General features: G+C 35.5%; 1 protein-coding gene across 1 annotated transcript in view; it reads right to left on the bottom strand.

Moving 5' to 3' along the window:
* Positions 1 to 23,585, bottom strand: part of SEMA3D (semaphorin 3D) — a 206,377-nt gene that overhangs the window by 9,839 nt on the left and 172,953 nt on the right. The window contains exons 12-17 of the mRNA XM_037021701.2: positions 17,467 to 17,689; positions 14,792 to 14,880; positions 12,915 to 12,956; positions 10,006 to 10,163; positions 7,732 to 7,796; positions 1,428 to 1,567 (exon numbers count right to left, since the gene is read on the bottom strand). Of these exons, the coding sequence (XP_036877596.1) occupies positions 1,428 to 1,567; positions 7,732 to 7,796; positions 10,006 to 10,163; positions 12,915 to 12,956; positions 14,792 to 14,880; positions 17,467 to 17,689 (717 nt within the window). The remainder of the gene's footprint in view (positions 1 to 1,427; positions 1,568 to 7,731; positions 7,797 to 10,005; positions 10,164 to 12,914; positions 12,957 to 14,791; positions 14,881 to 17,466; positions 17,690 to 23,585) is intronic.

Here is a 23,585-nt window from a genome sequence, read left to right as displayed (position 1 = left end):
GTTAATTCTTTACTGTGAGGGACTGTGCACAATAGGATGTTCAGCATCATCCCTGACCTCCACCCACCAGACGTCAGTAGTGCCTGCCTCCCACCACCCCTGTTGACAACCAAAGATGTCTCCAATATTGGCAAATGTGAATGCTCTGGAAACAAAATAGCCTGAAGTTGAGAACCACTTCTCTATACTAAAGTTTGCTTGATTACATATACTATTTCAAATGTTTACAGACTTATCAAGGAGGCTGGCATTTTAGAGAACATTTGGTCCAGCTACTTGTGTGACAGAGAAACAGTGTGAGAGAAGGAGCAGCCTGTCCATGAATCCTCAGCATCCAGCTGAACACAGGATCAGTACTGTTTTCTCTTCCACGCATCTCCGGGATAGAGTATCTGCAACTTTATATGCATAGTTTACACTTGTGACTATTCCTCTGCTTTGAAAATCACATTCTCATATGTATTTTCTCATTTTATTTTCACAGCAACTTTTGAATTATTTTGTTCTCATTAGAAAATACTGGTCCAGAGGGGCTCAGTTATATTTACCAAAGGACACAGGATGATGATTCAACTCAAGACATGACTAATCGTGAATCCTGTGTTCATCCCATTACTTATTACAGTTTCCTTAGTTTAACATCAGGAATTTTAGAACTCTAAACCCTGTATTACTGGTTTCTCTTAGGCACTGAAATAGAAAAATAAAAATTCTGCTAATTAACCTTTGTTTCCTGACATTCAAATAATATTAAATAGGATTTCTCAGACTCCCCAAACTCATCTAATTAAATTCAGCAAAATATAACCTATCTACCTCACAAAATCTCTGTGATATGTTTCAATCATGTGTATGTGTTAGAAAGACTGAAAGAGAAAAATATTAAAAGATGAATAGAATATCCATATTAGTTTTCCCTCTTTTGATTTAATTTTAATATGAAGGTTGAAAAGGTACATATGTCAAGATATATTTATCCAACTTATCAGTTATATGGATATAGATATTTCTATTTATACATGCCATATTTTACTTTATGATTAATATTGAACATCATATGAATTAAATTTAGTCATTGTCCTACTGTGGGGGGAAATACTGTGTTTCTGTTCTTGACCAGAGAATTTTTCTAAAATACAATCTACAAAAACTTAAGAAGTTGAAAAAAATCCTGTAAATTTGTTTTAAAAATCCAATCTGCTTTTAAATGTATTTTATTAACACTTTTTTTATTAAATTAGCCTATTCTTATCTCAAAGGCTTTATTACCTTTGATGTTATCAGTATAAACTGTTACTTTCTTTATTATCAAACAATGATGAGAGCATCATATGGCACTAAAAGTTTAACATCTCTCACAACCAAAACTTGATTGAAGTTTTATACTAGTTACCTCAAGGTGTGCATTCTTGATGACTACAACTTACCTCCTCTCGATGTTCATCTCCTGATCGCTGGATATACCACTTAATAGATGCTTGTTGGGATTTAGGTATACACTCCAGAAAGGTTGAATTAAACTCAATGCCAAAAATCACCTTTTCATCAGCAGTTTCATGATTAGTGCCTGGAAAGCAAACATGGAATAGGATATTAACCTTGACCTGATTTTAAAAGCAATGGGAAAATAGACTGATTTAGAATAGATGCCACGTGGGAAAAATCATACACATTATTAAAGAGAAAGGAAACTCTTGTTATAATAGTGTTATGTAAGAGTCAAATACTATCTAATAGATTGATTTTTAAAACTCTATCCCTGAATTACAATTTTTGCCTTTTCATCAATATATTAAACTATTTGCAACTGATTTTTTAAAAATAAGCATTCACAAACTCTAAACACTGAGTCTCTTTCTCTGAGCTGAAATGAATAAGACCTTATCATATTTTAATCCCTCAAAACCTTTTAATTTATATAAAATATAACCAATTTTGTACATAGTTCTGGAAGAGCAATTTACTTCAAGAGAAATTTTATCATGAATTTGTCCACAGAACTGACCATTTAACATTAAGAAATTCTGATGTCAGAAAAGTAAGTACAGTGGTCTTACTTGATGAAATTCTATAATGATGATGATAAGCTAGATGCTCTAGTAGTCAGAATCTGGACCTTATCTGTATTATCTACCAAAAAATGCTCTCTGTTATTTAAAGATGGATATTTTAGCCCAGCATGCATTTGCTATAAGATAGTTAATGGGATGCTAAAAGAACAGTGTCTCAGACACCTTATTCTCATAAATTAACTGTACCATCTGAAATACATTCCATCCAGAGTAGCCAAAGGCTGTGTCCCATGTGTGATCTAAGATCTGTAGCTCAAATTTGATCAAATAAAAAATGACAGCTGCTCACCCTGGCCCAAACCTGCACTTTTTCATTGTATATTCAGATGTCTCAATTCTGCAGATGGGCCTACCTATCATTTTAGGCATAAACCAGAGAGTAAGGCTTAAGAGATGCAAGCAAATCCTAAACCTAAGCATACAAAATTATCAACAAATAGCATGAATACACATACATCCAATAGCTAGGCTTTCTATTCAATAAACTTTTTTTTGAATGTATTTATGTTTTACTAACAGTGATTAAGTCAAGCATGCTGACACTATTATGAATTAAACTCACCTAACCTTCAAAATGTGTGGATTCCATTTGAAACCTGCAATCTATCCATGATCTCATCCAATCTGCCAGATTATGTCTACAATTTTCACACTTGATAAATTTCTAATGCACAGAAAGTTTACTAGGGCTGATCATGGATGAGAAAGACATGTGTCGTTTCATAGTAACAGATACTATTTCCTGAGCATGCTAGGAGGATGCAGGTTGATTGTTACATGATGGGGCAAGTGCTCAGGTAAAACTCAATTAGACTGATTCAACCAAAGACTGGTTAGTCTAGTAAAAAATAAATCAGTGAAATCACTGAAGAAGTGAAATAGCTGATTGCATGAAATCCTTTTTCAAATTAGTAAAAACAGTGTTCTTTGACAACAAAGTCATCAGTATATCATCAGTCTAACTGGAAATGAATTTGGTGTGGATTCAGGAATGTTTATTTCATTTCTGAGTTCTAAATTTCCTATTTTTAACAATCGCATTTGTAACTGCACCAAACAGAATAAAATACCTAGAATACATTTAAGCAAGGGGTGAAAGATTTGTACACTGAAAATTAAGAGACATTAATGGAAAAAATTGAAGGAAACACAAATAAATAGGAAAATATTCCACTCTTATGGAATGGAAGAATTAATATTGTTAAAACATCCATACTACCTGTAGCTATCTACAGATGCAATTGTTATAAAAATTCCAGTGAGATTTTTTCACAGAACTGTAACAAATAATCCTAAAATTTGTACAGAACCAGAAAAGATCCTATATAGCCTAAAACTATCTTGAGAAAAAGGAACAAAACTAGTGATAGAACACTTTCTGACTTCAAACTCTATTACAAAGCTATAGTAATCAAAACAGCATGGTATTGGCATAAAAACAGACAATATAGATCAAGGAAACAGAAAAGAGAGCCCAGAAGTAAACCCACACATATATGGTCAATTAATTATAACAAGGGAGCCAAGAATATACAATAGGGAAAGAATAGTCTTTTCAAGAAATGACGATGGGAAAACTGGGCAGCCACATGCACAGTATACAAAAATTAACTCAAAATGAATTAACCTATTGATCTAAGCCCTGAAACCCCAGAACTCCTAGAAGAAAACACAGGTAATAAGCTCCTTAACATGGGTCTTGTCAATGATTTTTTTAATTTAATGCCAAAAGCACAATCTAGAAAAGCAAAAACACACAGATGGCTATATCAAACTAAAAAGCTTCTGCTAATGAAAGGAGATCATAAGAAAAATGAAATAGCAACCTACTGAATGGGAGAAAAAATCTGCAAATCACATATCTAATAAAGGGTTAATACTGAAATTACATAAAAAACACACAACTCAATACCAACCACCCCCAAATAATCCAATTAAAAAATGAGCAGAGGAGCTGACATTTTTCAGATGGTCATACAGATGGTCAACAGGTACATGAAAAGGTGTTCAAGCTGACTAATCATCAGGGAAATGAAAATAAAAACACAGTGAGATGCCACCTCATACCTATCACAATGGCTATTATCAAAAATATAAGAAATAATACATATTGACGAGAATGTGGAGAAAAGGGAGCCCTCATATACTTTTGGCAAGAATATAAATTGGTATAGCCACTATGGAAAACAGTACATAGGTTTGTCAAAAAATTAAAAAATAGAAAAACCGTATGATCCAGCAATTCCACTGTTGGGTATTTATCCAAAGAAAACAAAAACACTAATTCAAAAAGATATATGCACCCTCCATGTTCACTGCAGCATTATATATAATAGGCAAGATATGGAAACAACCTGTATCCATGAATGAATGAATGGATAAAGAAGATGTGGTATATGCACATAATAGAATATTATTCAGCTTTTTATAAAAAAAGAAGGAAACCTTGCCATCTGTGACAATGGACCTTGTGTGCATTACGCTAAGTTAAACAAGTCAGGCAAAGAAAGACAAATGCCATATGATCTCACTTATATGTGGAATCTTAAAAAATAAAAAAACAAACCAAGCTCATAGATACACAGAACAGATTGGTGATTGCCAGAGGTGGGTGTGGGGGTGCAAACTGAGTGAAAATCAGTGAAAGGGATCAAAGGGTACAGACTTCTCATAAAATAAATAAGCCACGGGGGTGTAATGTATAGCATGAAGACTAGAATTTTTAAAAATGTACTGCATATTTCAAAGTTGCTAACAGAGTAAATCTTGAAAGTTCTCATTGCAAGAAAAACAATTTTTTTGTAACTGTGTGATGATATTTAACTAGATTTGTATAGTGATCCTTTCACAATATATTCAAATATTGTATCATTATGTTGTTTACCTGAAGCTAATTTAGTGTTACATTAATAATACCTCAATAAAAACACTCCTATTTAAAAAATGTAAAATATATGTATGTCTATATATATACACACATATATATATATACACATGTATATAAACATATATACACATCTATATAATTTATACATAATATTCTATTACTATGAATTTTTAAAGATATAAAAGTTGCATACAATAATGTTTTAAAATAGTTAGCAAAACATTCTTAGGTGCCTACCACGCTGACAATGCTTTAGATGCTGGGGATATATTGGTGACTATGATAGGCAACTTCACTGCCCTCAAGAAACTTATGTTCTAGTGACAGAGGCAAAGTAATCAAGTGAATGAATAAATAAAGAATAGTATCTGGCAGTGTTGTACACTATCAATAAAAATAAAGCAGATTAGGGAATAAGGGGAAGAAGGCAAGGAAGGTATTTCAGATTGGACAGTCAGAAAAGGCATCTCTGAGAAATGCCTTTCTCACAGTCATGTGAGAGAGGGTCACAGGATGCATCAGGGACCAGATCAGATAGAGTCTGTAGGCCATGGTAAAGGCTATGGATATTTCACCAATTGTTCTAAGAAGCCAGGGAAAGATTTTGAGTAAGGGAATGACGTGATCTGACTAAAGCTTTTACAGAGGTTACTCTGGCTACGTGGAGTAAAGACTGAACAGGGGAGCACGCATGGAAGCAGGGAGACCAGTCAAGCGGCTACTGAAGAGGTATGGTGGCTCAGTGAAGTCGGCATGCATGGAGGTGAGGAGCAGTGGTGGTAGCTGGGCCATAGAGCTGAAGGGACCTACTGGGAGGTCTAGTGCTAGGATGTGAAAGAGAGAAACAAAAAGATGTCTCCTGGCTGCCTTTTCACCTAAGCAGTTGAGTGAATGGTGGTGTTATTTGTTAATATGGGCAAATCCAAAGAATGAGTAGGTTCTGGAAAAGATAACAAGAATTCTTTCTCACATACAATTTGAAATGCTTATTAAGCATCAAAGAGGGGTTCCCGGTGGGGCATGGCATGTCTGGCACACAGGGGAGAGTTCAGAACTGGACTATGAATTTGAGAGTCAAATTGCTTCTGATGGTATTGAGATTGGCATTATTAGGGAGATAGGCAGAGACTATTCAGATATTTAGATGGTGGGATGAAAAGGAAAAATCACTTAGAGGGAGCAGCCTGAAATATAAGAGGAAAACCAGAGCATGTGGCACCATGTGGGACACCATCTCCTTGAAAACAGAAAGCCTGATTTGTAGGGCTTACTGATTTTCTGGGTGTAAAAACTCCCACTATGGCTGATGCAAGCTACAAATGGGTTAAAACCAGTTCACAAAATTCCCAAAAAATGGATTGGGTAGAGTGATAATAATGATTAAAAAGACTATGCAGTGGGCTATAGCAGGAATGGGATGTGGTGAAGTGGAGACAGTAACTGTGAATGCCTTGGCAGGAACTGTTTTTTACATCACTTTCTTTATAGCATGTATTATTATCTAACATAGCATGTATTTGACTTGTTTTTATGTTTATTGCCTGCTCCCTCCCTGAACACACACCTGAATGTAAGTTCCATGAATGCACAGATTTTCTTTTTTGTTCATTGTTGTATCCTGTTCAACACATAACAATTTATGATAAATCACATGTGTACATGTAAGAAATCATACACACACACAGTAATGATTGCTAAATAAAACAGTGGACATGACAGTAACTCACCTACACATTAGAATGAGAAGTCAAACATACTGTTCTGGACTATTGCTTATTTTTCTGAATAATGAAATTATGAATTATAAGTAATTGCTTTGTTTTTGAATTAAGAAAACTGCTGGGCTATTGGTTACAGACCATGAAATTTGGATTTATTCAATCCTGGTGGTTACTAACAATGTGATGAAAGGAAAGCAGCTCTTTTCTTCCTCCAGGGGTGTGTGTGTGTGTGTGTGTGTGTGTGTGTGTGTGTGTGTGTGTGTGCATGCACATGTGTATGCACATATATTTTCTATTTGAAGATAAAGCTTGGCAGCAGAAAGTAAACTAAGATCTAGCATATATAAAATATATAGATTTATTCTCTCTGTTATAGACATCCTCTCTATTCTCCACTCTGCTCCACTCATACTCAGACTCGCAAGATCTTCCGTTCTATGAAATTTTCTCTGAAAATCACAGCCTCTGGTGATCTCTCTTTTCGTGAAACTCCCACATCACTAATTGTGTCTTATGACATCTCCCCAAAGAAATATAAGTTCTACAAGGATTGTCTTTGTCTTAAAGTATACCCAGGACAACTGTATGCAAATAAAGTAACTTACTATTTACTGGTTGAATGAAAACATTAATTACTGAGTAATGTAAAGGTTTCCCACAACCTCAAATAAGTGCCTACACTTTTATTAGACTTTTCTGTGAGGGTATCTTTGAGTTTTCTCTAAATGTCTGTATTTTTTGGACTATATTCTGCTTATCTCTAATAGCAGTTTTCAAACTTTACAAGGATGGATAATGCAGTAAAAAAGAAAAAAATACGAATTTTTAAAGACATGTGAAACAAATAATGATACAACAAAGGATTATTCATTTATGCATGTAGCCAGGGGGTTGATTTATAGAATCTCCTGTTGCTTTTTTAAAACATTAAGCATTATACAAAATGAGCTCTTCTTATACAATAGATGTTTTAAGTCATATAATAAAAAGATACACAAAGACTGGGTTTAAAATTCTAAGTGGGAGAAAAGCATAGTAAACCTCTACTTACTGTCTTCTATGTCCCAGCACTGTGTGATCGGGTCCCCATACTTCACATCTTGGCGTCTAGCTCGCCTATGGAAAATGCATTAAACTGTTTAGAACTTCAAGTATGATAACTGCAATATGCAAAGTCTACATCTAACACTAATAACAGTGGCAGAAGCAGAACAATGCTTGTATTACTGCTCAACTTAAATGCAGGGCTATAGTCTAATCACATGAACATTAAAATCAATACTAATAGTAGTAGGGTCCTAGAAGAATGAATCTTATTACGGCAGTTCGACAATCTGAATTTTATTTTACTCCTGCAGTTTTCTTTTTCTCTGACTTGTGACAAATTATGCTATGTAACAGTTTGAATATAAATATAATCCAGGTTTTATATACCAAATATATAAAATATCTATCAAATAGGGGTACCCTACCCTCTTTTTTCAGTCAGTCATTGGGAGAGTAGTAAGACATCAACGAGCTTCAATTAGCTAGTAGGGAAGTACACAAATACAAAATGCCTTACCAGCTGAAGATTGATTATCACATACACTTGACTAAACAAATATTAAATACTGTCACTTGAAACAGAAGTAGGAGTTTGATATGGCATTAATGGCTAGATGGTACTCCCATCTGCTGATACATGGTTCACATGGTCATAGTAGTGAGAATGACAATGATAATAATAATAAGGAATGGTTTTGTGCATTACTGGCACATACTTGTCTTAAGAGAAAATACTAGCTATTGTATCAAAAGAGAAAAAAATCTGCTACATCTAAGTTAAAGAAGTACTACACTTTACATTTTCATTTGCTTTGTATATTTTATGCTGCTACTTCAGTGATCATAAAAGTCAAAGTAAACATAGGGTATTCCTTAAGGGCAATGCTGGTCAAATGAAAACCCTGCATGAGATTCATCTGTCATACACATTTTTTTGCTCACATGGACATTATGTTAGGTAAGGGAAAACATCACAGTCATCTGTCTACGAGATCAGAGATAAAGGCTTGGGAAATACAGGAAGAAAAAATTATGATGGTAGAATGTGCATAAGGTCAAGAATGTTTTTAAATCTTGGCTTCTTAAGGTACAGGTTCAATTCATCAAACTGAAGGTTCATTACCAACTAATGAGCACTCTTGTGTTTTAGCTTGTCAAAACGAAAAATATTCCCCAAAGACTCACTATGGTAAGTATATTTTTAGCCAAAAACTATAACTAAAATTCAGGCTTTTTACTTTCCACTTGCAATTATGGTATCTCCCCATTCACACTTAGATCAGAGATTTCAGGGATTATAAAATGTCTCCTAATTTTAAGCCATATGTTCTACTGTACTATACATTCAATCTGTGATTCCGAGAATTTGCAATTTGACAAGTCAGTAAAGTTCCAAAAACAACAAGTGCGTCTATACTGGTGGGATTAACATATGTTAATCCATATGTTACCATATTTTGTTAATAAAGGCCTAAAGATTAAAAAATACCATCTATAATTTGCTAACACTTTATCTATAGGAAAACATACTTTGAATAATACTTCAGAGAAAAAGTATTACCAATCCACATTTTAGAACAATGATATCATAAGATATTTAGCCAGCAGCAATCATATTGATGGGCATTCAGGTTGTTCTGGTAATTTTGCTAGTAAAAACTGCTGAAATAAGCATCCGTGAACATATACCTTTGCGGTGCTTTTGCCCACGTACATTCAGAATAAATTCCTAGCTGGGTATTGTTGGCTAAAAATAGCATTATTTTTAAGTGCACCTAAAGTAATGATCTACATACAAACAGCAGAACAACAGTTTGATGTTTTAGTGTATCACCCAGTTAGAGTTATTACAGAAGTAAAATTGTACTGAGTCACTGGGCTGTACTGTGGACTGTCTATAACCCACACTTTTACAATCACAGATATTTGTGCCTTATTTAAAAAACTGTAAGTATGAGTATACACATATTTAGAAATAAGGGAAGAGGGTAAAAATGCAGAGAGGGCAAAGTAGTAAAGAAAAATAAACTTAATGGTATTCTAAGAGATGAATGAAGAGAATATAAACTTATCAGAATTTTTTAAAGTTTCACATTTCAGAATGAACTTCCTTCAATATTTATTTCGTCTTACGCAAAACTATAAAACAGTAGTTTTGCATTAATTCCTACCACAGACCATGTTTTCTGTATGTTTTCTCTTAAAACTATGAGGCATTCGTGTGAGATGTTCACGGTGTAGAAAGGATGGCTTCGTGTTAACTTGACGTGCCTCTTACCGTTTTGAAGTGGGTGCATACCGAGAGCAGGCATTTCCATCCCAGGCACAGTAGGGGTCTCTGGCAAGACAACAGTCTGCACAAGCTTTCCCATAAGTGCTGCATCTGTGCAAGGAGAGCTGAACCAATCCGTCTCGGGAACCAACGTACAACTGTTGCTGCAAATCAGGCAAAACAAATGAATTAGCAGCATCTTTCAGACTAGTGTTAAGGGTTTCCCTTTCTTGAATACCACATCACAGAACTGTCTTCTCAGATGATCTGCCCATTATAAGCACTTGTACAAAAACCTAATGAAGAGTAAGAAGTCAATTGCTTCTACCCCTGGCCTGTTGGTGGTTTGGAGACGTTGATGCTGAAGTGGAGAGCATTCTGTTAAAGTAACCTTGGCAGTAATTTAAGGAGGTCAAAAAGCAGCTGTTAGACTGAGGAATTAAGATGTCAGATTCTTTCTCACTAGTTGAAAATACACTTTGGTAGATTATATCAAGCACAGATGCTATCAGCAGCACTGTTGGTCTTCTCTTGCTATGGCTACTCACATGAGAGATGACTGAAAAATGATTCATAAAACTTTCCTGTGGTTTTAATGAACGTTTCATTTGCTAATGATGTACTTACTGATCCCTGAAGGAAAATGGGTTATAAGTGGGAAACAAAGTATTTGCTATCATTATAAAGAAACTATTAAGGAGACTTGAGAGATGCCATTCACAAACAAAAGGCTGCAAGATACTTAACAAGTAAAATTACGGTTTGAAAGTAAGTCCTGAATGCACTGCTCCTTGGATGAATTCGTTTGTGTGTGATGGGGGAAGGGGATAGGAATGATACAGGTCTGTGCCTTCAAAGAACTCATTGTCAACTCTAGTAGAACTTGTCATACATTAAATAGAGGGAAAAAATCTGCGAAATAGATACAAGCATAAATAACAAACAGGTACTCAAACCTACAGGAATCTGTATCACACCTCCACCACCCATTAAAATGCCAGTTAGGACTTCCTGGTTGCTAAATGCAAGGTACACTGCTTAGTATTTGTTTTACTTACATTCTCCATAGTGTTTGACACTAAGGACTCCACCCTCCTTGAAACTCTTTGCTTTTTCCTGTTTTCCCCCTATTTCTGTCTAAGATTTCTGTCTCCTTTGATAATTCCCTTCCTTGCATAAACATTGGGTTTCCCTCTTTTCTATTCTCACTTCTTTACCCTTGTTACCATACAAAGAGTCAGAGTACTCTGAAAACTACATAAACATGGACATACTGATTCCCCCAAATCTACTCCTCCTACCCTCCCTTGGCAAGAGGCACCATCTATCACCCCAGACACAAAGCTGGGAGTTGTCTCTGAATCTTATTCTCTCTCCTTCAGTCTGTCACCAGATCTTTTCCATTCTCTCATTTAGAACTGTCTCATCTATTTTCTTCTCTCCCTCCCCACTGCCACTGGCTTTGCTTCAGTGCTTATCACTTCTTTCCTGGATTACTGGTAAGTGCCCTAATATTTCCTCTGATTTCAGCCTTGTTTTCCAGCAACCCCCACCTCTACTCTGGGATGCAATGCATCTTCCATGCTGCCACAACAGACTGATGTTTCTAACAGGAAAATCTTATCAAGACATTCTCCTGCTTGTAATCTTTATGGGTTTTCATTGTCCTTAGAGAAAATCGTTAAATTTCTTAGAAGTTTGAGTATCTAATCTTGCTTTGTCTGACTTCTCCCTGTCCATTGTCATCCTCCCTGCCCCTTGGGCACACACATGCCCTTTGCTCTAATCAAACAAAAACTTGCTAGGATAAGGTACGTTTCCTCACTCTTCATACCTTCCCATTCTCCTCTTCTACTTGGCATACACTTCCTCATCCCATCTGCCTTAATTTATCTCATTAATCAACATTCGGCAGGTTCCATGCTCTTCTTATTGCTACCTTCCCCTGCTCCCCTGGCCCCTTTCTGACCAGTTTCTCTCTATCCGCCTAGTACATGCTTTCATTATTGTTCTGCATGTCGGCACGCTCCTTTGTTCCCTGATCCACCTTGAGCTGCTGGAGGTTAAGTGTTATGTTATTCATTCATTTCTGTACCCTCCAAGGACAGAAGTAGGCCTTCAAGAACTAAGTGTTGACTGAACAAATGAATGGAAAAGACTGAAGAAGAAGCCTTTTGAGATCTCTTCCCTAATAATCCCTGTACCACACTAGGCATGGTAGATTAAGACAATGTTAGCAACACCTTAATGTTGAACGTATTATCACATGACGTACTACATCTAGAAATGGTGATGCAAGTCTGAATCAATTGGAATTTGTAGTATCGTATTTGAAAACTGTGAAATCATATTGTCATTATTGTTGGTTGGCATTTATTTCAGACTTATAATGTAACAGCTCTCTATCTAGAATTTCACATGCAGCACCCTATTTATTAGGAGATGGATAATGTTTTCCTCACTTTACTGTTGGGGAAATTGATTCCAGGAGTCAGATATTAAGTGGAAGGTTGAAGTGCTTATCACTTCTTTCCATTGTCTAACCATCACCATTCATTGTCTAACTCTTAGACTCCACAATTAAAAAACAATTGTAATGATTAGTGCTGGTATTCTACATGAATTTCTTTGGCCTTGACCGAAAGACATCTTTATGAGATTAGGACAGTGAGCTTAGTTTTTAAGAGCCAAAGGAAAGGGAGATATATTATTCAATTAATGAAATTTGGTTCCATTTCTCCTAAGGCAAGGCTGAAACAATGGCCTCTAATCAGTTATAAGAGAAACAAATAATCTAAAGCTTTTTACATTACTTATATTTAACTTCCAATATCAATAGATTATCTTTAAAATGAATTTTGATTCAAGCAACCTGTTGCTGTTGTGCCTAATTTTTATACAAAAATTGAAAGTACCTGCTTCAGAGACAACTCCATATTCAAGATGATTGATGAATGCTGCAAATAGAAGTTGAACATTAATAAAGATAACCATTAACAGTCTTCTATAGTAGCCAAAGTGTTGTTTTATCCTGTACCAATGACCACTGAAGAAACGCCCAATCTCTGTTATACAGAGGAAAAATGGATCTTAATGTTTGCTATTTCCTTCCAATCTGTAGGGATTATATCCCACTCAAAATCAAAAGAGTTATTTTAAAGTATCTTATTAAAGAAAAATTACCCCAAAGTATGAAGAAATGTTCTGCATTGAAAATCATTCCCAGTTACCCACAAGGTTTCTCCTTCTTCTTAATCTGTTTATCTTAACTGCTTCCATATAATTCAAACTCGTGTTGACAAGAGCATCTCTGTAATTATTTATTACCTCTTTCTGCTCTTACTCAGATCAGTAGTTTGAAAACTTGTCCAAGTATCAGAGTTCTGAAAAGTTATAAAGCTCCTTGTGGATGACCATATTTTTTATGGTACATTGCAAGACACTGATGCATATAAGTTTATGATACGAACTAGGGCCAGTTTATTTGTAGGAAATACAGCTCTATGCATACGCATGCAATATAAAACCAGAAACATGAATCCAAAAGCTGCCAAACTAAAAAGGATGGAATGCTTTAAACTTTTTCATCTGTCATCTATTTACCATTCATTCCTCATCAGCCAATTATTTAGTAATTGATAAACTGTAGCCTATCAAAAATTTCAGAAAACATATGAAAAAAAATGAAAAGAAAAATTTTAAATGAGAAATCTCTATCCTGTAACATTTTTTGTAAATTAAGGCAACAGGTGAATTATTCAATCTTACCTGTGGAATCCAAACAGTTCCTCTTGACGGCTAACATCCACTGAGGGGGACATATTCTAATGAGTTCATGAGTGTTATGAGGGCTTTATTTTGGGCCTCCAGGTGCACACTTTTATTTGACATGTGGTTTTTCCTCTAGCTACCACCCAAGATTTTGTTTTTGGTAGTTGCCAGATAGCAGGCTTTGTTCTTGTTAACTCCTTGACCACTATTATCATCTCAATGTAAACAGGATCCTGTGGAACCCAGCATGTTAATTAAGTTGAGTCCCTGGAGGTGGAGGACTCACCTCTCTTTTAAGGACCTAGATGTTTACATCGGAGGAGTTTGTTTTAAAAAGCTATCCCAACAAAAATGTTGTAAAAGGTGCAGCATATTTTTAAAAAGTTCTTCTAGTAAGTACAACTTTATTTCTAATGCTGCTTTCAGAAAATAATTTTAAATTGGATTTCACTGGGGATCTGCAAACAATGTACAACTCAAATATATTGTTAAAAGTCAAAGCTATTCCCCACATCTGGAGAACTAGCATTTTAAATGTACTATCTCTTTTGGTAGGTGAGAGGGATTTAGCATACCTAAAGACCTACTATCATGCAACTTCTTCAAAATTTAATTTCCTTACAGAAAGTAGGGACACATGATTTATAAACTATTCTAGTTTCAGTTGTGGAAAACTTGAAAAGTAACATTAATAAAGTAGAAAAGAATCTGGATAGTGAAAGAGACCCCAGGCTTTTATCTACTGTGACAGTTTGTCTGCCCGTTATGTTTAGGTAACGCAGTAGTGACGGGCAGCAATCTCAGAAGCCCCAAATTCAGTGGTATTCTACCAGGAGAGGTGAGGCCCATTCTTTGCTGCTTTTACTTATTTATTTTTCCCATTGCTTAAGGAAAAGGAAAATAAAGGAGCTCACTGCAAGGACTTATCCACGAAGTGGTGATGAATTAAAGCAAATGCATCCTACATCAAGGATTACTAAGGTTCAGCATTCCTCTCCTGGAACACTGAACTAAGACTTACCTTGAATATCTGCAACTCCTCCAGTACTACCTCTTCCATATTCCACTTCTCCTTTGAAATGCTGACAACTTTTAGGACTGTTCCAATGTCTGAAAAAATACATTACCCATGATTCTGCTGTATCTACTTCAATACTTAGTTGTAAGCATATTCCTAGTAACCTTCACATTGTTCCCCTCATTTTTCCTTCAATGCCTTTCAAGAAATCAGACTTAACAAAAGCATGCAAGAAGGACATTTAATGTAGATAATTCTCCCCTTCTGAAATACTATTGCGTTTAGCTCATAAGACATCTATTTATAAATAAAATATTAAAAGACATAGTCAGATACAGGCGTACCTCAGAGACATTGTGGTTTCTGTTCCAGATTGCTGCAATACAGTGAATATTGCAAAAGAGCAAGTCAAATGAATTTTTTGTTTCCCCAGTGCATATAAAAATTATGTTACAGTATCCTGCAGTCTATTAAGTGTGCAACAGCATTATGTCTAAAAAAAGTGTACGTACTTTAATTTTAAAAAACTTATTGACAAAAAATGCTAACCATCACCTGAGCTTTTAGTGAGTCATAATCACTGATCACAGATCACTGTAACAAATACAGTAATGATAAAAAAGTTTGAATACTGGGAGAATGACCAAAATGAGACACAGAGACATGAAATGAGCAAATGCTGTTGGAAAAATGGTGCCGACAGACTTACGGCAGGGGTGCCACAAACCTTCAATTTATGAAAAAAAAAAAAAGCAGTTATCTGTTAAGCAAAACAAAGCAATTCACTATAAAATAAGGTATGCCTGTATGTTCTTAACACAAGGAATAGATATATCTTATTTAAATATTAGTTGAAATAAACAAAAGAGGAACAACATTTTTGGAATTTAATTAAAAAGATTAAAATGTATTAAAAAATAGTTTTTTCTCTCTCTCAGTGTAATGAATATGTATTCAGTACTTACATCCAACTCACCATGAAAAGCAAGATATTTTATATATATTTAATAATATTAACACATGAAAGAAATCATTGAAGCTATTTATATGGAGGAAAGTATAGCTCACTCATCAAATATATTTTACTTAAAGAAACATTAGTATTGGACTAGAAACTGATGTTTCATTAAAAATTATTTTAGTTTAATTTAAAAGACTCCAACAAAATTAATAATGTAGAACAATAATTGGTGTTTATAAAAGATGCATTAAATACAGAATTTTATACTCCAACTCCACAACATAGCAAGCTATTCTATAAAGACAGTCGAAAAAATATTTTAGAAAAAGAAAAAAAATCTCACTTGGAAATTAACTTACACAAAATAGGTGCTTTTAAACTTCAGGGCACTAGGGTTGGAGTATATTAACATATGGTAATGATCCTGGCTGTACAAAATAGCCTGAATGATTTAACTCTGTTTTTAAATGCCCTTAGAATCTTTGAAAAGTATTAAATTGACATTTTTCAAATTCATAATTGAAAATCTATTCATCTGTGTTAATATTATCACTTTCTCAGTGAAAGTTAAATAGTACCACCTAGTGGTCAAAAGGCATTTATGACACTAAAATGTTGACGACCTAGGAATGAGCTTTGGGTGGGCAGTACAAATTAAGTGACAAACTCATTAAACTTAGTAACAAACTAATTATTTCATGTGTTGATGCCTCCACAGTAGTCTCCGTAGTCTTGAGAGTGTCTCTTACTTTCCCCAGTGTTGGTATTGCCATCTGCAACATAATCAGGCTCTTGAGTGTCCTGTCACACACATTTCCTAATGAACCTAACTTTTGTAAAACCAGTATATTTTTTTAAATAAAATTATTCTAAGGCTGTTTTGTAGTCATGAAAACCTATTTCAGTAAAAATGTCCATTTCTTGAAAACACTATTTCTTTACGCATTGCTTGATCCATTAAATTTCACAACATTATCTAGAATGCAGTGTTTTTCTTTCAACGATACATATCTTTACTGCCACTAGAATTCACATGGCATTATTAGATAATATTTTTTCTTTCGTTTTTCTTGAGGTGCAACATAGACAATATTTCTTTTCCTAGAAAAAAATACTTTTTAAAAATTTTATAATTACTGAGTTGGCAGACAAAAGAGTGAATAAAACAAGCTCTAATACTGAAAGTGTTTCTTAATCCACAAAATTCAAGGATAGGAAAAATAGTCTCCAAGAAATTTCTACTTAAAGATTTTTACAAAGTAATGTTTACTTTTTTTAAAAGCCATCTTAAGTCAACTAAGTCATTGATTCTCAAAATGGAGTTAAGGGATCCTTTGGGGTAGGGCTTATCAAATATCTCTGTAGAGAGAAGGAAATGTGGAGTTCGAAAATAAAGAAACATTGCTTTGACCTACTTGTTTAATTTTAGTTTACAATCTTTCAACAAATATGTATTAAGCCCCTAATCTATATCAGGCACACTGCAGTCATAATACATGTACATATTTTGAAACCTCAGATAACACTAAAAGAGGCCGGAAGATATTTCTGATTGACAATTAAAAGCATGCATTATGCAATGTTAAGAAATACTGACTAGACATTAACTAATAATTAGTCACTTTGGCTTTGACCAGTAAGTTTCTTGAAGTTTTTGTTCTCTTTGTCTCATAATGAAAGATTCCCCCAAAAGGAGCATAATCTGGTTCTAGCATACCTGTTCCAAGGAACATTACATCATACTGGCCATCTTCTGCAACAACATGATCCACCACGATCTGTGTCAGTCTGTAGTCCACATTGATTCGCTTGAACGTTGGCCCTCCCGCAACAGGATATACTGATTTATACATTACAGGGTGCCGCTTTATGAAACTGATGACATCATCTGGAAAATCTCGGGTGGATTTAATCAATGGATCATAGGTTTTGCTTGGACACTATATAGAAATGAGGAGGGGAATAAAAACATTGCTCATGCACCTGAGAAATTTACACTTACTTCTAATAAAGTTTTTAAGGCTTATCGTGGATAAAATTAAAGGAACAGTCAACAGGATTACCATGGAATTACATGTACTTGTAAATAGATGCAGTTCACCTCAACTATATTTAAATCCAATTTTCTCAATTTAATTATTCCAATGGAATAATATTCAGCAATAAAAAAGAATGAAATCTTGCCATTTGTGATTGCATGGATGGACCTTGAGGGTATTATATACTAAGTGAAATAAATCAGATAAAGAGAAATACTGTATACTCTCAATTATATGTGGAATCTTAAAAACAGCAACAGTAACAAAACCCAAACTCTTAGATAGAACAGTTTGGTGTTTTGTGGTCACCAGCAGCAGGTAGTGGGCGATTGGCAAAATAAGCAAAGGGTTCAAAGGTACACATTTCCAGCTATAAAAGAAGTAAATCACAGAGACACAATGTACAGCATGGTTACTGCAGTTAATCATACTGTACTGTATAGTTTAAAGTTGCTGAGAGAACATCTTAATAGTTCCCAGCACAAGAAAAAAATTAGAATGTATGGCGACGGATATTAACTAGACATTGTGATGATCATTCTGCAAAACATACCAATATTGAATCATTAATTTGAATACCTGAAGCTAATATAATTACAAGTCAGTTATACTTATTAAAATTATTAATTCTGCACATATTTTAAGTCTTTTAACGATGCCCAGTTGGGCTCTTGCTTTTGAAAGACTCTTTTCAGTAGCATTAGCACAAGTGAAAATCTGTAATTTAAAAGTGAAATCTTAAAAGAAATTTAAAATAATGGTTTTCCAAATATTCCCATATTTATGGATCACTTTTCTCATGATTATTTCATTTCAAAATTCATGTATCTTCATAAGAAGAGAAGACAAGACAAGACCTTTTCTTCTGATAAAACTGACTTCAGGAAACTGAATTAAAAAAACTCTTATGCTAGATATTTCTGTTATCTTTTGAACTGTTCTCTTCTTAAATTAACCTCATATCTCAAAAGATACTGTCATTGCTTGGCTAATGGTCATCAAAAAGAACCTTGTGAAAACAAATCCTAGCTTGTTCAAGATTCCCAGTTTTCTTTAAAAAAATTAAATTGTATCTATTTATCTGTATTTTCTACAGTTTCCACCACAAACTCTTTTCTTATGATTATTCTTTCTTATGAAGGTACGTGAAATTTGAGTTGAAACAATTATGAAGAAAGTGATCTATAAATATGGGAATATATGAAAAAATATTATTTTAAATTTTCTTTAAGATTTCACTGTTAAATTAAAAACATGATTATGAAAAGTAAAATGAGACAAATGAACATATAAAAATTCCTTGTAGAGGAGCCAAGATGGTGGCATGAGTAGAGCAGTGGAAATATCCTCCCAAAACCACATACATTTACGAAAATATAACAAAGACAACTCTTCCTAGAATAGAGACCAGAGGACACAGGACAACATCCAGACCACATCCACACCTGCGAGAACCCAGCGCTCCATGAAGGGGGTAAGACACAAGCCCCAGACCGGTGGGACCTGAGGCCCCTCCCCCCAGCTCCCAGCGGAAGGAGAGGAGTCGGAGCGGGGGGAGAGAGAGGGAGTCCAGGACTGCTAAACACCCAGCCCCAGCCATCTGCAATAGAGCGCAGCCACAGTGCATGCGGGGGGTCCTGGATACTAGGGAAACAGGACACCAAGACCTGTGAGCAGGTCCCTGAGGGAAGTGCCCAGGGAAAAAGAAAAGCGAGCAGCTTTTCCTTTTTTTAAAATTAATTAATTATTCATTTATTTTATTTTTCCCTTCTTTATTTTTCTTTGTGAGTGCTTTTTGGAAGTCTTAAAGGGACAGGGACCCCAAAACTGGATGGAAGCATCCTGGGACACTTAGTCTAGCAGCAGGGAATCTGGGGATCTCTGGGCACTCTAACCCCCTGGGCAGCAGGGAGCACAGAGGCCACTCACGGAGATAAATAGCCTCCTGGCCGCACCCCATCCAACGTGGCTCCACCATATCGGAGTAGCAGCCCGAGGCAAGGCACGCCCACAGCTACAGCGGAGATAAACTCCATAGCAGCCAGGCAGGAATTAGAAGTCCTGTCTGCTCACAGCTGCCCAGCACAAGCCACTAGAGGTCACTGTTCTCCCAGGAGAGGAAGGCCACAAACCAACAAGAAGGAAAGTTCTTCCAGCCATCACTCATGCCAGCTCTCCAGACTATCTCTATCGCCATGAAAAGGCAAAATTACAGGCAGACAAAGATCACAGAGACAACACCAGAGGAGACAGACCTAACCAGTCTTCCTGAAAAAGGATTCAAAATAAAAATCATAAACATGCTGACGGAGATGAAAAGAAATATACAAGAGCAAAGCGATGAAGTCCAGAGGGAGATTACAGACACCTGGAAAGATATTACAGAAGTGGAACTCTGGAAGGATTTATGAGCAGAATGCATAAGATGCAAGAGGCCATTGAAGGAATAGAAAACAGAGAACAGGAATGCATAGAAGCTGACATAGAGAAAGATAAAAGGATCTCCAGGAATGAAACAATATTAAGAGAACTGTGAGATCAATCCAAAAGAAACAATATCCGTATTATAGGGGTACCAGAAGAAGAAGAGAGAGAAAAAGGGATAGAAAGTGTCTTTGAAGAAATAATTGCTGAAAACTTCCCCAAACTGGGGGAATAAATAATTGAAGAGACCATGGAAATACATAGAACTCCCAACAGAAAGGATCCAAGGAGGACAACACCAAGACACATAATTAAAATGGCAAAGATCAAGGACAAGGAAAGAGTTTTAAAGGCAGTTAGAGAGAAAAAGGTCACCTATAAAGGAAAACCCATCAGGCTATCATCAGACTTCTCAACAGAAACCTTACAGGCCAGAAGAGAATGGCATGATATATTTAATGCAATGAAACAGAAGGGCCTTGAAACAAGGATACTGTAACCAGCATGATTATCATTTAAATATGATGGAGGGATTAAATAATTCCCAGACAAGCAAAAGTTGAGGGAATTTGCCTCCCATAAACCACCTCTACAGGGCATCTTACAGGGACTGCTCTAGACGGGAGCACTCCCAAAAAGAGCACAGAACAAAACACCCAACATATGAAGAATGGAGGAGGAGGAATGAAAAGGGAGAGAAGAAAAGAATCTCCATACAGAGTATATAACAGCTCAATAAGTGAGCTAAGTTAGGCAGTAAGATACTAAAGAGGCTAAACTTGAACCTTTGGTAACCACGAATCTAAAGCCTGCAATGGCAATAAGTACATATATTTCAATAGTCACCCTAAATGTAAATGGACTGAACGCACCAATCAAAAGACACAGAGTAATAGAATGGATAAAAAAGCAAGACCCATCTATATGCTGTTTACAAGAAACTCACCTCAAACCCAAAGACATGCACAGACTAAAAGTCAAGGGATGGAAAAACATATTTCAGGTAAACAACAGAGAGAAGAAAGCAGGGGTTGCAGTACTAATATCAGACAAAATAGACTTCAAAACAAAGAAAGTAACAAGAGATAAAGGACACTACATAATGATAAAGGGCTCAGTCCAACAAGAGGATATAACCATTCTAAATATATATGCACCTAACACAGGAGCACCAGCACATGTGAAAGCAATAGTAACAGAACTAAAGGGGGAAATAGACTGCAGTGCATTCATTTTAGGAGACTTCAACATGCCACTCACCCCAAAGTACAGATCCACTGGGCAGAAAATAAGTAGGGACACGGACGCACTGAACAACGCAGTGGAACAGATGGACCTAATAGACATCTATAGAACTCTACATCCAAAAGCAACAGGATATACATTCTTCTCAAGTGCACATGGAACATTCTCCAGAATAGACCACATACCAACCCACAAAAAGAGCCTCAGTAAATTCCAAAATATTGAAATTCTACCAACCAACTTTTCAGACCACAAAGGTATAAAATTAGAAATAAATTCTACAAAGAAAACAAAAAGGCTCACAAACACATGGAGGCTTAACAACATGCTCCTAAATAATCAATGGATCAATGAACAAATTAAAATAGAGATCAAGGAATATATGGAAACAAATGACAACAACAGCACAAAGCCCCAACTTCTGTGGGATGCAGTGAAAGCAGTCTTAAGAGGAAAGTATATAGTGATCCAAGCACACTTGAAGAAGGAAGAACAATCGCGAATGAATAGTCTAACATCACAATTATCGAAAATGGAAAAAGAAGAACAAATGAGGCCTAAAGTCAACAGAAGGAGGCACATAATAAAGATCAGACAAGAAATAAACAATATTGAGAAGAATAAAACAATAGAAAAAAATCAATGAAACCAAGAGCTGGTTCTTTGAGAAAATAAACAAAATAGATAAGCCTGCAGCCAAACTTCTTAAGAGAAAAAGAGAATCAACACAAATAAACATAATCAGAAATGAGAACGGAAAAATCACGACAGATTCCACAGAAATACAAAGAATTATTAAAGACTACTATGAAAACCTATATGCCAACAAGCTCGAAAACCTACAAGAAATGGACAACTTCCTAGAAAAATACAACCTTCCAAGACTGACCAAGGAAGAAACACAAAAGTTAAACCAATTATGAACAAAGAAATTGAAACGGTAATCAAAAAACTACCCAAGAACAAAACCCCTGGCCAGCCGGATTTACCTCGGAATTTTATCAGACACACAGAGAAGACATAATACCCATTCTCCTTAAAGTTTTCCAAAAAATAGAAGAGGAGGGAATACTCCCAAACTCATTCTATGAAGCCAACATCACCTTATAATAAAACCAGGAAAAGACCCCACCAAAAAAGAAAACTACAGACCAATATCCCTGATGAATGTAGATGCAAAAATACTCAACAAAATATTAGCAAACTGAATCCAAAAATACATCAAAAGGATCATACACCATGACCAAGTGGGACTCATCCCAGGGATGCAAGGATGGTACAACATTTGAAAATCCATCAACATCTTCCACCACATCAACAAAAAGAAAGACAAAAACCACATGATCATCTCCATAGATGCTGAAAAAGCATTTGACAAAATTCAACATCCATTCATGATAAAAACTCTCAGCAAAATGGGAATAGAGGGCAAGTACCTCAACATAATAAAGGCCATATATGATAAAGCCACAGACAACATTATACTGAACAGCGAGAAGCTGAAAGCTTTTCCTCTGAGATCGGGAACCAGACAGGGATGCCCACTCTCCCCACTGTTATTTAACATAGTACTGGAGGTCCTAGCCATAGCAATCAGACAAAACAAAGAAATACAAGGAATCCAGATTGGTAAAGAAGAAGTTAAACTGTCACTATTTGCAGATGACATGATATTGTACATAAAAAACCCTAAAGACTCCACTCCAAAACTACTAGAACTGATATCGGAATACAGCAAAGTTGCAGGCTACAAAATTAACACACAGAAACCTGTGGCTTTCCTATACACTAACAATGAACCAATAGAACGAGAAATCAGGAAAACAACTCCATTCACAATTGCATCAAAAGGAATAAAATACCAAGGAATAAACCTAACCAAAGAAGTAAAAGACCTATACCCTGAAAACTACAGGACACTCTTAAGAGAAATTAAAGGGGACACTAACAAATGGAAACTCATCCCATGCTCGGGGCTAGGAAGAATTAATATCGTCAAAATGTCCATCCTGCCCAAAGCAATATACAGATTTAATGCAATCCCTATCAAATTACCAGCAACATTCTTCAATGAACTGGAACAAATAATTCAAAAATTCATATGGAAACACCAAAGACCTCAAATAGC

Source organism: Manis javanica, chromosome 6 (assembly GCF_040802235.1).
Source record: "Manis javanica isolate MJ-LG chromosome 6, MJ_LKY, whole genome shotgun sequence".
In the NCBI taxonomy this organism is placed as follows: domain Eukaryota; kingdom Metazoa; phylum Chordata; class Mammalia; order Pholidota; family Manidae; genus Manis; species Manis javanica.
The sequence above is the reverse complement of the archived record's forward strand: the minus strand, read 5'-3'. Positions and strand labels throughout refer to the sequence as shown.